Here is a 15448-nt window from a genome sequence, read left to right on the forward strand (position 1 = left end):
TCAGCACAGAGGGCTTTTCACAGCCTCAGGGGAGCAGGGAAGGCTTTAGGGCAGCATTTTGGTTTGCTGAGTGGAACCCAGTGATGCTGGATCAGCTCCTCCTGGCTCCCAAGTCTTGTCCCTGTCTCCCCTCAGTCCCATGTTGCACGAGGTCACTGTGGCAGCCTGAAAATGGTCACAGAGGGAGTATTTACACCGTGGGAAATAGCAAATTCTGCCTGGCCCCAGAGCCAGTTTACAGCACATTCTGGTGGACCCAGACAAGGCTCTTTGCTCACCCATCACTGGCAGCTTGGCCACTCTAAAAATGCACCTAGATCTAGACCCTTCGGTCTATGAAATGGAGCTGGGATCTTCTGGCCTGGAGCAGAATAGCTGCAAGGAAAATGCCAACAGAATTGCCCATAGCTGCCCCCGCCACCTCGTGCATTTGGGAATCCAGTGGGCTTTTGGAGTTGGGAAAGTCTGTGATCTTTTGGCCCCATTTTAGAATTAAGGAAACTGAGACCCGAGACGGGAAGTGATTTGCTAAAGGAAATACTGTTGCTTCTTCTTATGGGCTTAGTCCTGCTTCCCTTGACTGGGAACCAGGTATGGGCTTTGCAGCTACTAGGCTGGTGACCATAGACAAGTCATTTCACATGTCCAAGCCTCTGTTGGATGCTCAATAAATTGAGGGTGGGGATAGGGACTCTCAACCACATTACTGTCATAAGAGGATTTTTGTTTGTCTGTTTGTTTTACAATTTCGCCAATGTGGAAACATTTTGAGTTCCTTGGAAAGCAATTACCATGTCGATGTAGGTGAGATTGCTAAAGCTAGAAAAAAGCCGGTAGCAAAGGATAAAACCATAGTGCCTGCATTTTTATTTGTTACTTTCCTAGAATCTGAATTGTGCTCCTTTATTTTGCAGGTTCCGGAGGAGGTATGTCTGGCAAGCACCGGCCCCTGCCTCTGGGGACTCAGGTCCACCAACGTGCTTGAGGCTTAAACTGCAGAGCTCAGGGGGTGTGGTGAAGCATGAGGGGGGCCGGAAGGATGGCTGCTGGTGCCTTTACCACTGAGGTCACTCCGGCTCTGCATCCCACTGGTCTGAGCCCAGGGCAAGGTCTTCCAGAAAGCCCCTGTAGGGTTTGCTGGCTGTGTGTGACCCAGCAGAGCCTGTGCAGGGTTTAGTTCTCAGACTGCAGGAGGCTTGTTGGAGTCTTGTGTGGTTCTGGGAATGAGTAGAAAGGGGAACGAGGAACCCTGTGGAGTGTTCCTCAAGACAAGGCAGGAGCATAGGGAAGACCCTGTTCCCAGGATGTGTGACCTCAGGCAAGTGACAGCCTCTCTGCTCTTCAGTTTCTATTACAGTGAAACTATTCAGCCATCTACCTCACCAGGCTATTGTAAACATGAATTAAATTATGCCAGAGTGCTAATCTAATGAGATATGATGCAAAGTGGCTGTGTGTCTTAAAGTGGTCACACAGGGTGCCTGGAAACACCTGCTCTGCATTTGTCCCTGGGAAGGTGGCACTGACAGAGCACAGGGCTCTGTTGGATGGTGTGTGAGCTCTGCCCCAACCTTGGGTTACCTCTGCCCTAACAGCAGGACTCCCTTCTTAGCTCTTGATTTTGTCTTTGCAAAATTAAGAGTGGGTCCTACACGGTGTAAAACTGAACCGGATTCCTGCTGTGGGGACTCTCACCCCCTAGAGTCACCTTGCAGAAGGCTGAGGAACTCCGTGTGGAAAGGCAGGCATCTCTGCAGACAGAGTTGAGTCCTGCCTCTGTGGCCAATTGTTTTTAATAGAAAATTGGCTTTTTATCTTAGCAATTCAGACATTGTCACTGTAATCTCTTTATCCCAAAGAGCAATAATGACGTTTATTTGGCACTCCTCCCCCCCACACCCCGTTTCTCTGTTTATTCATCAGTTAAGAGGGCAGACCAACATCCACCTCAGCAAAAAATTCTTCCTGACCACTCGAGCCAGGGAGCGGTCAGACACGTTCATCAACCTCCGGGAGGTTCTCAACCGCTTCAAGCTGCCCCCAGGAGAGTACATCCTCGTGCCCTCCACCTTTGAACCCAACAAGGACGGGGATTTCTGCGTCAGGGTGTTTTCCGAGAAGAAAGCTGACTACCAGTAGGTGGCTTGGTCCCTTCTTTGTGCCTGCCCCTTCCTGTTCCTAGCCACATTCTCTTTTTCGTTACTCTGATTGCTGGAGTCTCTTTCTATGAAATGTGGGAATTGACATCCTGAAGAATTTTTAGTGTTATACTCGGGTAAGCAAAGAAAAAAAAAATCTCCTTAGACTATTAGACTATTTCTTGTTGGAAAGAGGTAATAGGAGAGTGACTTCACAATCTAACTTCACAATTGCATTTCTGAATTATCTAGTTGACACTTTCATCTTAAGGGCTTATATTAAACTGTCTGTGAGCCTCTACCCTTCACTTGGAGAAAGCTGGCACAACCCTTGCTTTCCCAGACCCCCAGCCCAGGAGAGCCACCAAGGTGCAAGTGACGATCTCAATGGTCCCCACCATAGTCAACAAGTCTCCAGGCCTTCCCCTTCCTCTTCAGGACCCAGCTCTTAGGAACCCTTTTTGGTTGGTATCACAATTTCCTGACATTGTTCATATGGCCTCAATTCACAGTGGTTTCTGCCACTTTGGCCACTGTCTCAACCATATATATTTGGTTGGTCACTTGACTGGCAGAGGATGGAATCAACCTGGTCAATTTAAATAAAAGGAAGTTTGCTGAAATGCTGTGGGGAAGCCCAGCACTGATGGGTGGGGGGCAGACTGGGAAGAGCAGCAGCCAAGGGTGTGCTGGAGGACCCCAGAGCATGGTGACCCCTCTGACCTTGTGCCCAAGGTCCAACAGGCCAGGCTCAGCTCAGCCACCCGGTCGGCCGGCTCCTGTAGAAGGAGGAGCTGTGGTGAGGAGGAGGCCAGGGAACTGCCTTTGCTCCAAGACAACACGGGACAGAGAAATAAGTTCCCATGAGAAAGGGAGAGAAAACGCTGCTGGACAGCTGCAAGCTAATAAGTGCCACTAGAGCGTGGCTGCAGCCCCCCTGCCACTGGCAGGCTCTCTTCTTTTGCCAGTGCTTGTCACGGGGCAGGGGCCTTTCCTCTCAGCTCAGCATCCTTGGAGGAAGCTCTGTGTGTTTAACTTAGTCTCCACTGACAAGGAAGTGAGGACATGGCCAGTGTCATTAGTTGGTATCATGACCCTGTTCTTTGTCAAACACTGTCCCTCCCCACCCACCATAAGCCACTGTCCCGAAAAAGCACTGGGACAGGCATTGACCCTGCACACAAGACAAGCACTGGCTCCCTCAGCTCTCTCCAGGATGAGCTACTACCCCTCAAAGCTGTCTGACTGCCCTGTTCCAGGATATCAGTCCTGTTCCAGATCCCAGCTACAGGAAGGCCCCTGACCCTTTTTTTCTACAAGGCATTGACCCTGCACACAAGACTCTTGGGGGCCTAGCCAAAGATCCCAGGGGCCTAAGGAGGACCCTCCTACACTCTCTGTAGTGCATAAGGACCTGGCTGTATACACAGGGACTGTGCATGGGCAAACTCTTCCCAGGCTGCAGTTGAAATTACACACAGCCACTGCCTGCCCCCTCCTCGACCTGAAGTTTAACACTTAGGCCATGGTGTTCGAGGCTCAGCACAAGGGCCTTGCAATGGCAGAGAGTTTCAATTAGAAGTTAAAGGCTGTCCTTAAGGCCAGGAGCTAAGTGAGTTACTTAGCGTCCCAGCTGTCCCCTACATGGGAAGCCTGTGCTATTTGGTAAAGAACCAAACCTGACAGATTACTTCTGCCTCAGTTTCTGCTACTTAAAGGAGGCATTTTATCACAGAAACCCGGGGCACAGAGATATTCCCCCACCCTCCTCGTGCTGGGTTTAAATGTTGAACTTCCACAAACAGCAGTGATTGTACTGCCGGTTCACCTGCCTTCCAGTAACACATAATTTCCTTTTATTTCCAGAGTTGTTGATGACGAAATCGAGGCCAACCTTGAAGAGGTACTTGTAATTTTTTTAATTCTTCCAACTCTGTTCTGGACATCCAGAGAGCAGTGGAGCAAAAAATAATGTCAAGGGTTTGGGAGGCACCTTGGACTTTATGAACACGAGTTGAAACTAAGGATAACGGCCCTATACTGGGAATGGAGTCTGCTTTCTGAGCCAGCCATAACCACACTGGGGTCTGGGCCAGTCAGTCTCCTGCTCTCCAGTGGGGAATTCACCCATGTGTATAAGGAGGGTTATGTGGAGAAGGATAAGACACCAGTACTGCATTGAGCAGGGACAGGCCCTTGTCACATCCCTTGCTGGACCTTGCTCATTTATAAAATGGATGCACAAATGATAAGATTACTCAGGCTCCCACATTCTCAGAAAAGAATTTTATTCAGAGGGAAATCCTGGAGGGGTTTTAGGGATGTCACTTGGGAATTAAAAAAAAAAAAAGTCCCAACTTTAACAAATCCAAGTGGAGAAAGAATATCACAGAGGAAGGGGTTCTCCTCCATCTCCAGGAAGGTCTGATGTGGCTCTGTAATCCCTTCCGCTGCTGAATTTCAATGTTTGTCTCTCATACCTAGAGGGAGACTAAACAATTTTGAAGGGCATCCCAGACAATAGTCACTAGCCATTGCTGAAATCCTACTGGAACATTCCAGTCAGTCTTTGTAATTCCTAGTCTCCATAAAGAAGATCCTAAAAGGCCACTTGGGTTGGATATTAAAGATACCTGGATGAGAAATTTAAGTGGAGCTCCTCTCACAGAGTTTCTGTTTCCCTCACATGTGTTTAAGCTAGAAAAAAATCCCACTAATTCTTCACACTGTCTTTATCACCATCCCAATACCCTTAGCGTGTGGGCCCAGGAGAGGGAGAGAAGCAGAGGGGGAGTGGGTGTTTTGCTGTCGTTCTCCACTCTGACCCATTGTTTCCATTTGTGCCTCACCTTGCAGATCGATGTCAGCGAGGAGGACATCGATGATGGATTCAGGAGGCTGTTTGCTCAGTTGGCAGGGGAGGTAGGTGTTGACGTAAAACAAAAGATAGGGTTTGTCCTCAAGGAGATATCAGTTGAAAGGGAGAGAGAAAACAAACTGAACAAAAGCCAAGAATAATTGTAAATGTAGCTGGATTTCAGCTCACACCTCTTGCCCACGTCCACCCCAAGACCTCTGCAGGCTGCCCACGACCTCTATTCTTGTGGCCAGCTCTCTTCTATGTTTGTCCTTCTTTAGGATTCTTGGATTCACCTTGAAGTTCTTTTATTTTCTCTGTTCCATGCTGAGGCATGAAACTTAGCCCCTTATCCTTGATTTCTAAAAAAAAAAAAAAAAAAAAAAACATTGCTATTTGGGGGACTTGGGAGGATTTCAAGTCTCAAGGATAAAAGCAACTTTATAAGGGATGATTAGACTTCCTATTCTTAAAATAATTCCCTAGCCATGGAGGCCCACTATAAAGTTATTCAACCCTCTTTCTTCCGAACAACTCCCAAAACAAAATTTCCTCCCATGATGTGAAGGAATTTGGCTCTCTCCGGCATCCACCATCAAGCTTAACCAAAGACTCATTAAAGCCCTAAAAACTATCATCTGTTCCGTGTTCCCACCTCCAGCCCCTCCCTCCTGGTTTCTCAAGGGAAGGGGCATTAGATTTATTTCCCCAGTGATTGAAGCACATGCATACACACCCAACACCCAGACAGGCAGCCTTGGTTTTCAATGTTGGACTTGTCCCTCAGTTACACAAATATGTCTGACTGAACAGAGATGCCTGAACCATGTCTGGAGAGCCATAGAGGAGGCACCAGTTCTTGGAGACTGTGTTACAGGAAGCCTGAGGTTTGAGTTTCAAAGCATGAAGAAGGCATGCTGGAAAGGAGGGAATAGTGTGCAAGAACTAAGTCAAAAAAGACCAGGAACATGACTCCTATAGCAAAGAAACGGTGACCTAGAGTGTGTTGTATAGTAAAATACCATCAAAAACAGGCTGGGCAGCTACTCAGTGTAAATGGGGAATATAGCACAGCCTCACTTGGGGCTGTTAGATGTGCAAACGAGACCTGCCCAATGTGCTGCCCGGGGCTTCACCCAGCTCCCACAGGGAGCCAATAACGTGCTGTGGTCACTTGTCCACAGGATGCAGAGATCTCTGCCTTTGAACTCCAGACCATCTTGAGGAGAGTTCTGGCAAAGCGTAAGTATCCCTTCCTTGCAAATCCCTCATTTTCTCCTTCCCCTGTGGACACAAGACATCAGAATACTGTCTCATACTTACAGTGGCAGCTCTGGCTAAAGCATCCATCTCTATTCCTATGGAAACATTGTTGCCATTCCCACCACCACCACTAAAGAATTGAGTGGAGGAGGATTTGAGTGATGTGATTGAAAAAAACGAAAAAAGGTTTCCAGGGTCTAGAGATCAAAGAAGAAACCTACTTGTTTCCTCTGCGTACTAGTTCTGTGATCTGAACCAAGTCATATCACCTCTCTGATTTTCCTTTCCTTATCTGCAAAATAGACACATTACGACTTGCTCTCTTACAAGTGGTCTTATGTGAGGTAACATGTAGAAACTGCCTGGTGCAGAGCCAGCCCTCCATAGATGGTAGCTATTATTAGGTTTTCTTATTGAAAGAGTAGAAACCAGATAGCATTCTTGTGTTTCAGAATTCTCTGGCTGCATTTAGTGAGGAATCACTGGTATAGTGATGACATCTTCTTGAGCCAGGAAGGGAAAATACATGGCCCGTCTTACATTCAAGTTAAGGAAAATGGATTAAAAAGTCCCATCTCTCCGTTTTGTATTTAAATGAGCTTCATCTAACCAGTTCCTTGCTGGAAGAAATGTCACTTCATTTGAGCCACTAAGCCAAGCAAATGACTTCAAGGCTCTGAAAATATCAGCCGTTAGCCCAGGCTAAAGGGCTTCTATAAAGAAAGAATAAAAAACTTGAGATACAGATTTAAGAATAAGGTAGAGTTGTGGTTCCTGCACATCTTTTCAGCTTATTATTTCTTAGGGGAAAAATATAACCCAAGGATTGATTGTTCAGTTCCCCCTACTGTTGATCACCAATGGGGAAGAGGAAGAAATACGTCCCCACCCTGTCAAGCTATCCCCCCCACCCCCATCAAATTATTAATAATTATGCTGTTTTCAATATAGTAGCAAAATAGACAACAGTGTTTTATACAGTTTCACAAATTATAAATCTATAATTATAAATCATAAAAAAGAATACATATATTGTCATATACTGAACATCAGCCCTATGGGTCATATCCAGATGTCTCATGGACTTCAAGTGTCGTCATTCCCTCTGACAGCAGATTAGCGGCCACTTGCCTAACCCCATAAGATCAAAGTAAATCCTCCTTTTACAGCCAGAGAAGGGTCCAGGGCCAGCAGGGTCTTCTGTCCCAATGTGTATGCACCTCCCAGAGACCATATAAACTGGCTCATGCCTTGTGACCCCAGAACAAAAGGCCATTTTAGAGCATCTGTGATGCAGAGTGCTCACCAGGGAGATCTGGGTGGCCAGAGCAGGGCTTCCCAAGGCTGGTCCCAGCCTAGAGCCTCCCTCCTCCAATTTAGGGGGAGGACAAGAAGATGTGTTTATCCTTGAGGTTTTTGCCAGGCACAAGTGAGGTCACAGGGCTCTTCAGCTGTGTGGCTGTCATGAGCCCAAGGACACTGAAGCCTCATTGTTTCTGCACAGATGGAAGGCGGGAGGGATCAGGCCATGCTTGGTTCAGCCTGCCCCTGTCTGGGGAACAGCATTTGCTCCACACGTGCCTCTGAGCCCAAGATCCTCCCCCTGCCTGCCTGGTGACTCCAGCCTCCTGCCCAAGGGCCCCACACACAGCCTTGTGCCCATACACAAGTAGGGGCTGGTGCCAGGAGTGGCCACATCAAGACAGGTTAGGTTTCCAACATTTTACAAGGATGTAACCCAAAGGTTGGTTCCTCCTCATGAAGTCTGTAAGGAACCAGAGTCATATTTGTGGCAAGGGTCTCATAGTGCCAACCACCAGTAGACAGGACTCCCTTGGTAGGATGCAGTAGCTTCTGGAGAGTTTCCAGGTCCTCACGTTTGTCAGTCAACTGGGGACACAGACACTCCTTACATGGCCTGTAGCTGAACAGATGAAGCAACCCTCTTCCTCTCAGAGATCACAGCCCACAGCAAACACACATGCCCTCTGGATTTTTGGGCTTTTTCCCTGACGAGCAACCACAGGGGAGTTTCCATCTGTGTGCACTTTCCATCTGTATGCTTCTTTTACTTATTTAAAAAGCACTTGAGGGCTGGGGCTGTAGCTCAGTGGTAGAGCACTTGCCTAGCACATGTGGGGCACTGGGTTCAATCTTCAGCACCACATAAAATAAATAAATAAAATAAAGGTATAAAAAATAAACATGTCTATGTCCACAAAAATTCTTAAAAAAAAACACTTGAGCCAGGCGTGGTGGTGTGGCACCTGTGTCCCAGTTACTTGAGAGGCTGAGGCAGGAGAATCACTTGGGTCCAGTTCTGGGCCAATGCAGAAACATAGTGAGACCCTGTCTCAAACCAATAAATAAAAATAAAAATAACAAGCACCTGCTCAAACACCCTTTTCCCACAGAAAATATGCAAAGAAGTCTGCAGAAAAATATAACACAACCTCTGTACTGTCCCAGTATGGCAGCCACCTCCCACATGTGCCCTCATGGAGTAATTTAAATGGCTATTGTAGTGGGGGCCACAGAGAAAGACATTTTCATTTTTGTGGAAAGTTCTGTTGGACAGTGCTGCTCCAAAAGATTTTGTTCATTTTGTCTTTTTAGGTCAAGATATCAAGTCAGATGGCTTCAGCATTGAGACTTGCAAAATCATGGTGGACATGCTGGATGTATCCTTTAAAGTGCTCCAAAGAACAGAGACTGGGAGTTAAAAATCTTACTCCTGAGATGTTCCAATGTATACCTTCTCCCCATGCAAAATGGCCAGTTGCACCCTCCCAACTGGGGGGGCTACAGTGGGACTGTCCTTAGCACTGAGCTGCCTTCCCAGGGAGACATGAAGAAGCCCAGATGAAGGAAACTGAAGTGCCTTCCCTGCCTACCTCCGTAAGCTCAGAGTGCGGTCAGCCAGTCTGTCCTGGGGCTGCTGCAGAGATCTCAACAGTACACCTGCCATACTCTGCCCAGAGCAGTCTGGGTTGTTTCCTGAGTGACAGTATTTCCACTATTTCTCCTGGGAAAATGGTCCCTGAGCCATAATATTTCTGATATGAATCTATTTTCTTTCGTCAAGATTTTCTTCTAGATCTATAGATGAAGCCTACTTCGAAAAGCATTCTCCTTTCCCTTCCCCTTTGATCTAGTTCCTTCCTAGGCCACCAAGAGCAGTCCCAAGAGCAGACTAATCAGGTTCTCCACTTGTTTCTGAGCTTAGTGAGAATGATGATAAGGTTCTGGAACATTTTATCTAGTACAATCATAGTGTGCACCCACTATGTAGCTCCCCTCTCAAGAGGCCTCTTATAAATACTCCAAATAATGCTTTTTAAAAAATGACAAGGGCTCAGCCATCTGAATCCATCTGCCATATCATCCCCTGGCTTATTTATAGCAGGATCTGGGGCTACCACAACACCACCAAGTGAAAAGAACAGCCGGGAGGTTTCTATCTTGCCCTCCTTCCAACCCTTTACATGGAGGGTTTGCAATGTGAAAAGCAGGAGAGGGACCCTTCTGTAAAACCTCTTTATATATGTGCTGTGATGATCACAAGATCCAGATAGGAGGACACCAGGTGACAGGATGCCCAAATGATGTCAGACTCCATGAGCTTTCCTTGACTGAAGGCAGTCGGATGGGAGCGGCAAGCTGGGGCTGAAGGAGTTCTACATTCTCTGGACAAAGATTCAGAAATACCAAGTATGATCCCAGGAGGGCTCCGGGAGGGCAGGAGGATCTGTGTCAGGGAACATTCTAGGCATTTACTTTAAGGTGCAGCAACTCTTCTGGAGGGTACAGAAATATTTCCAAGGGGTTGGGCCTTTATCTGAACGGAGGTCAAAAGGAGGACAGACTGGGCTGGACAAATGCAAACAAACAAAACAAGGACTTTGCAAACTAAGTGGTCTATTCCAGCCTTGACTGGATTAGTGACAAGAAATGGGGTTACCTAAAAGCCATTATCAAGGGTTTCCTGCAAAGGCTGTGTGGCCCTTTGTAGTTAGGCTTTGTGTCAGCCCAAGTACAAAAATTGCATGAGACAATGACCTTTGCCCATGATAATTGCCTAGCTAATTTGATGGGCATATTTCCAAACCTGCTCATAGAGAGAGGCAAAATATTATTAGCTATTTAAGGTACAAACATGGACAATTCTAGCAAGGCCAAACTAGAGGCCTGGAGCTAAGAACTTCATCCCACTCTGTACATACTGCAGTTTGCCACCTGTTTTTTTGTTTTGGGTCATGATTTTGATAACTATTTTCCTTCTTCCAGAAAATTTACCGGGAAATCGATGTTGACAGGTCTGGTACCATGAATTCCTACGAGATGAGGAAAGCACTAGAAGAAGCAGGTAACACTTCACAATCTAGCTCCTTCCCTTTGTTTTTTTTCCACCTGTAGCATACTGAACATTTACATTACACCATGCAATATAAAGCTTGGTTGGTGAGTTATGACATAAAGCAGGTTCAGGTCTAATACAAACTCATCCTTTTCATTCTCCTCTTAAAAACTATTTGGTCAAATTAAATGCAGTCCCTGAGGTTCTGCCTTCAGTGCCTTCTGAATCCAGATTTCCTTCAAAGCAGTCTGGCAGGGCAAACAGGCAGGGCTAGCTCTTAACTGACCTGCCCCCATGCTCCTCCTTCCTGGGTAGAGTTGTTGTCTCAGTTCAACCCTTCCAAGAAGTCCCTAGTAGAACTAGACAGCAATAAATAGGACATAAGCTTGGGGTTAGACCAGCAAAGTAGGAAACTGGTATGCTTTAGGGACAAACATGACAAGAGGCTGTGCACTCTGTTAACTGTGATGTAATGGTGCAGGAGAGACTACAAAAAACAGTGGTATAAATAAGATATACCTTTCCCTCAAGCCATCCAAGGCTGGGGTGGTGCCTTCTACTGTTAAGGCCCTAGGCTCTTCCTATCATGTTGCTTCATTAGCCACTAAGGCTCTAGGACAACTTGCTACCACAACCACAAGCCTCAAACAGCTTGGCAGAGAGCTCTGTGCCTTTAAGGGCACACCCATCACTTCTGCTTACACATCCTATTGGCTAAAACTTAGTCACAAGGAAAGCTGGGAAATGCAGTCTTAATTCCAGGTAGCCATAGTCTCATTGAAAATGCATTTACTGTGGAACAAGGAAGAATTAATATTAGTTTACCACAAATCGTTTCTGCCACCTACATCTAGGATGAGACTGAGCTCCAAGCTGATTCAGAGCTAACTAAATAAACATGGAAAGGAAGCACAATTCACAACCTGTAGTAGCATGACAATGGAAAAAGAGGCAAGAAAAATCTTATGCATTATTAAGGAAGCAAGCAGAACAACAGCAAACAGTTTGGAAACAAAAGAAACAAAGGTACTGGTTTTGCAAAGTAAAACTAGTCTCAGACTGGAGATGTAGCTCAGCGGTAGAGCACTTGCCTAGCACATGCACAAGGCCCTGGGTTCAATCCCCAGCACTGAGAAAAATAAATAAATAAATCTCACATAAGAGCAAGCAGCCCAGAGACAAAAGTGATTGTAATTGTAATTTGAAGTGTCATCTCAGTTCCATAACCTGTCAACAGAGCTACGTGATGCAATCTAATATTTAGCAATGAGTTTGTTTGTTTGTTCACTTAACTTCAGGTTTCAAGATGCCCTGTCAACTTCACCAAGTGATCGTTGCTCGGTTTGCTGATGATCAGCTCATCATCGATTTTGATAATTTTGTACGGTGTTTGGTTCGGCTGGAAACGCTATTCAGTACGTGAACATTTGGGGAAATACTTATTTCAGTTCTTTGGGTACAAAAGCAGCTTTCCTTTCACCACGGTGCAGTCACCTGAACCAGAGACATGGTCTGTCCAGGGACTGAGAATAAAATTCCCTCTTTGTTAGCTTGAAGAAAGAGAAAAAAATGCTTGTGGCAGTCAATGAAATCAGCTGCCAAGTTGGGATGACTTGATCTCTGTCTTGGCTCACTTGCTTCTGACATCTTCTTTGTTTCCCTCCACAGAGATCTTTAAGCAGCTGGATCCCGAAAATACTGGAACGATAGAGCTCGACCTTATTTCTGTAAGTCAGCAGCTCATGCCAACCACCTCGCTCCTAAGGGGACTGGGGGAAGGCGAGAACAGAACGGCCTGTTCCTTGGATGACCTGCCTTTTAAAGTTTTATTATAAAATTTTTCTCGTCCTTTGGGGTAGGCCTGTAAATGGCTACCAAGTCCCACAGTGCACTGTTGTTATTGTTTCTCAACTGGCCTACTGATTTATGAGTTCAAGAAAACACACCTGGCTCCCTCTTCCCATGAGCTTTGACTACAGCATAGCACAAGGTTAAGCTAAGAAGAGGGTGGCTGCCAGATCACTCTCAGAAAAAGGAACTGCTGATCCGTGTGTCTAACTTATGTAAAGAAACCCTGTGGATGAAAGTTGGTTTGGGGAAGACCTGTCATTCTCAGACCAGATCTACGTAAAATACTTTCCAAGAAAATTTTCTCTACTTCCTCCCCACCAAATTAAAGATTAAACTAGCAATAGTAAATAGGTTTGCCATGGATAATTATACATTGCTGGGTCTTGAACCCAGCAATGTCCATCTCTGAAACGAACATCAATCAAATTAAGTTGGTATGTCAATTTCACAAAAAGCAATGTATAAAATGTGCACTTGCCATCCTGATGATAGCTTTGAGGGGAAGAACCTTCTGTCCTCAGGATAGCTGAAGAAGCCAGGTGGGGTAACCATCCATTATCACAGGGCTCCAGTCTTCATTTCTCTGAACCCAGGGGAACAGAATCTGGAGTGACACAGGCCCCAAAGGGATGTGGTGAGATGGCCAAGGTCGGGTGGGAATGGCACTGTATTATCAATCCTATCCATGTGACAGAGAAGCAAAATGTTACCAGGTCTAAGGGACGGGCAACCTGTCCCTTGAATTTTGAACTGTGGAAGAAGCCAGCAACCAAAGGGTTGTTTCACTGTGCTACAACAGATCATAAAGTACCTTTATCCAACTGAAAATAGTTTAGCTGTTTACAAATCATGCCAACTTGCTTAAAAACTCTATTGCCTAGAAAATATCCCTGAGACTGCAAGCTAGAGAAGAATAAATACGGTTGTAACAAACCATGCCATGTATTAGGTTCTGGAAACTTCTGGCCTCTTCTGGATATCCTGTTCTCCCCACCCCTGTCCACCTATCCTGGCCTGCCTCTTCAGTCCACTCCTTCCTCTTTCCTCTGAGCACATCTTACCCACTGGCTCTTATCCCTCCTCAAGAGATCCCTGGGGATCCCTGCCTCAGTAGTCTTGCCAAGGGGGAACTGTGTCCAGAAAACCTCCCTCTCATTTGCTGTGATTTTCAGCCTTGGCTGCAAGTTATGTCACTGAGGGGCTTTGTATATCCCAGACCATATCATTCCAATATAGACCTAAGGTTGAAAACCACTAGTTTCTGGATATCCACTCCCTGACAAACTAACTTCTGATGTGATGTTCCAAGTCAGAGATGTAAAAATGCTAGTGTAATACTTGCATTTCACTCAATGCATTTAGTCCATTCTGCAGTGACCATCTGATTCAAATAACACCGTCGCTGGACCTGTACAGAGCTGGCTAGATTCAAGAACTTAGGTTGAAAAATGTTAGTACATTGATATTTTAGTTCTTGCTCAGATTTTCTGGTGTAACAATTTTCAACAATAATCCAAAGGTTTTAAATAGCCTTTAAGTTTAAAAATGCTTAATGAAATAATTTGTTCTTCTTCTTCCCACAGTGGCTCTGTTTTTCAGTACTTTGAAGTCATAATTCATCGACCTGAAGACTTCTCATGGGAAAAAAAAAAAAATCAGCCAAGGACTACCAGACAAAAATTTTGTATCTGGACCTTGAAATTATGGGAACATTTACTTAAACTGATGATTATAGCTGAAAAATACTATTTGAGATAGCAAAAAACTTTCACATATCAAAGAAAAAGATTTGCATATCATTATCCAACAGGCAAGTGAGTCACTTAACCCTTGATAAGCTAAAGGAAAGCTTTAAACTTGTAAATAGAATACACTTTTTACTTTTACACACTCTCCTGTTCATAGCAATATTAAATCAATATTAAATCAGGAAGAAAAGCAGCTGAGCAAACATAAGTCAATCTCAAAGGCCACAAGGCCCTTGCTGGAAATATTTAAAGCAACTTCAAGTTTTAAAATGCAGCTGTGATATCTACCAAACAGCAGCTCAGAGCCTGCCATTTTCCTAGAGCAAACCAGATATAGGGTGCACCATAAAGTCGTATTTACTCTCATGGCATCTAAAAACTCTAGGGGAAAAAGCTTACCTTACATCATTTGGATTAAACAAGAGACAGGTTTTATATAATATTGACTGGTAACAGTGAGTCATTCTTAAACTCAAGTCCTTGAGCATATTTGGCCTTAATTAAGGAGTTAGTTAGTCTTCTAAATACTGAAGGGATTCTACTCGTGATCATCTGAAGCAGTGTGCCAAAACCACACATCCAGTTTGCAAACTGTCAATGATAAAGGACAAAACAAGCTGTTGGCCGCCTCGAAAGTTTATGTACTTCATTGCTACTAGTATGTGCATCGGGTTAGGGAGGACACTGCTGAGCAGCTCTTATGGAAATGATGCAAGCTGGTTTCCTGGCTTTGGACTCCGGAAAATGTTAACAACATTATAAAAATATTGCCTCTGTTGCCTTATCGCCTTCCAAATGTCCTGTTAAATAAAGGGTTGTCCCATGCAGTCACACCATGCTGTTTCTTTTCCCTCCTGGAGGGTGGTCCTAGTGGAATGGGGTATGGACCTACACAATTATAGCTTGTTTCTGCTTAATTGAGGAATGTTACCTCTTGTAAATGCACATACTGAGAAGATATCTTACCTGTAATTAAATTGTAGAACTATACAATATTTTAAAAATCTAGTTCAGAAACTAATACTTTGACCATGAAGGGCAGCTCTAATTTCTACAGCTTGCTGGTCTCTTTTAAGGAGGCACAGACTTGTGTGCCTTTCTGGAAGTTCCCTGCATTAGCTGAAAGCCCAGTGTCACTGTGGCCAGCAGTGACTGGTGTAGGGAGCTGAGAAAACAGGCAGATTATATCACTGGTCAGCTGCCACAGATCCTTGGGAAAGATGTGCAATGACTC

The 15448-nt window shown here is 45.2% G+C and overlaps 1 protein-coding gene across 2 annotated transcripts in view; it reads left to right on the forward strand.

Annotated features, from left to right (window-relative positions):
• Capn2 (calpain 2) overlaps nucleotides 1–15045 on the forward strand; it is a 52971-nt gene extending 37926 nt beyond the window's left edge. Inside the window, exons 11-21 of one of the 2 annotated variants that reach the window (XM_005326513.3) lie at nucleotides 915–926; nucleotides 1924–2135; nucleotides 4005–4041; nucleotides 4995–5060; nucleotides 6180–6237; nucleotides 8875–8939; nucleotides 9901–9969; nucleotides 10546–10624; nucleotides 11914–12030; nucleotides 12284–12342; nucleotides 14050–15045. In XM_005326513.3, coding sequence (XP_005326570.1) covers nucleotides 915–926; nucleotides 1924–2135; nucleotides 4005–4041; nucleotides 4995–5060; nucleotides 6180–6237; nucleotides 8875–8939; nucleotides 9901–9969; nucleotides 10546–10624; nucleotides 11914–12030; nucleotides 12284–12342; nucleotides 14050–14073 — 798 coding nt within the window. In that variant the 3' untranslated portion in view covers nucleotides 14074–15045. The remainder of the gene's footprint in view (nucleotides 1–914; nucleotides 927–1923; nucleotides 2136–4004; nucleotides 4042–4994; nucleotides 5061–6179; nucleotides 6238–8874; nucleotides 8940–9900; nucleotides 9970–10545; nucleotides 10625–11913; nucleotides 12031–12283; nucleotides 12343–14049) is intronic. The other variant, XM_078022899.1, reaches the window with a different exon arrangement.
• Nucleotides 15046–15448: the final 403 nt, after the last annotated feature.

Source organism: Ictidomys tridecemlineatus, chromosome 10 (genome assembly GCF_052094955.1).
Source record: "Ictidomys tridecemlineatus isolate mIctTri1 chromosome 10, mIctTri1.hap1, whole genome shotgun sequence".
NCBI classification, from domain to species: domain Eukaryota; kingdom Metazoa; phylum Chordata; class Mammalia; order Rodentia; family Sciuridae; genus Ictidomys; species Ictidomys tridecemlineatus.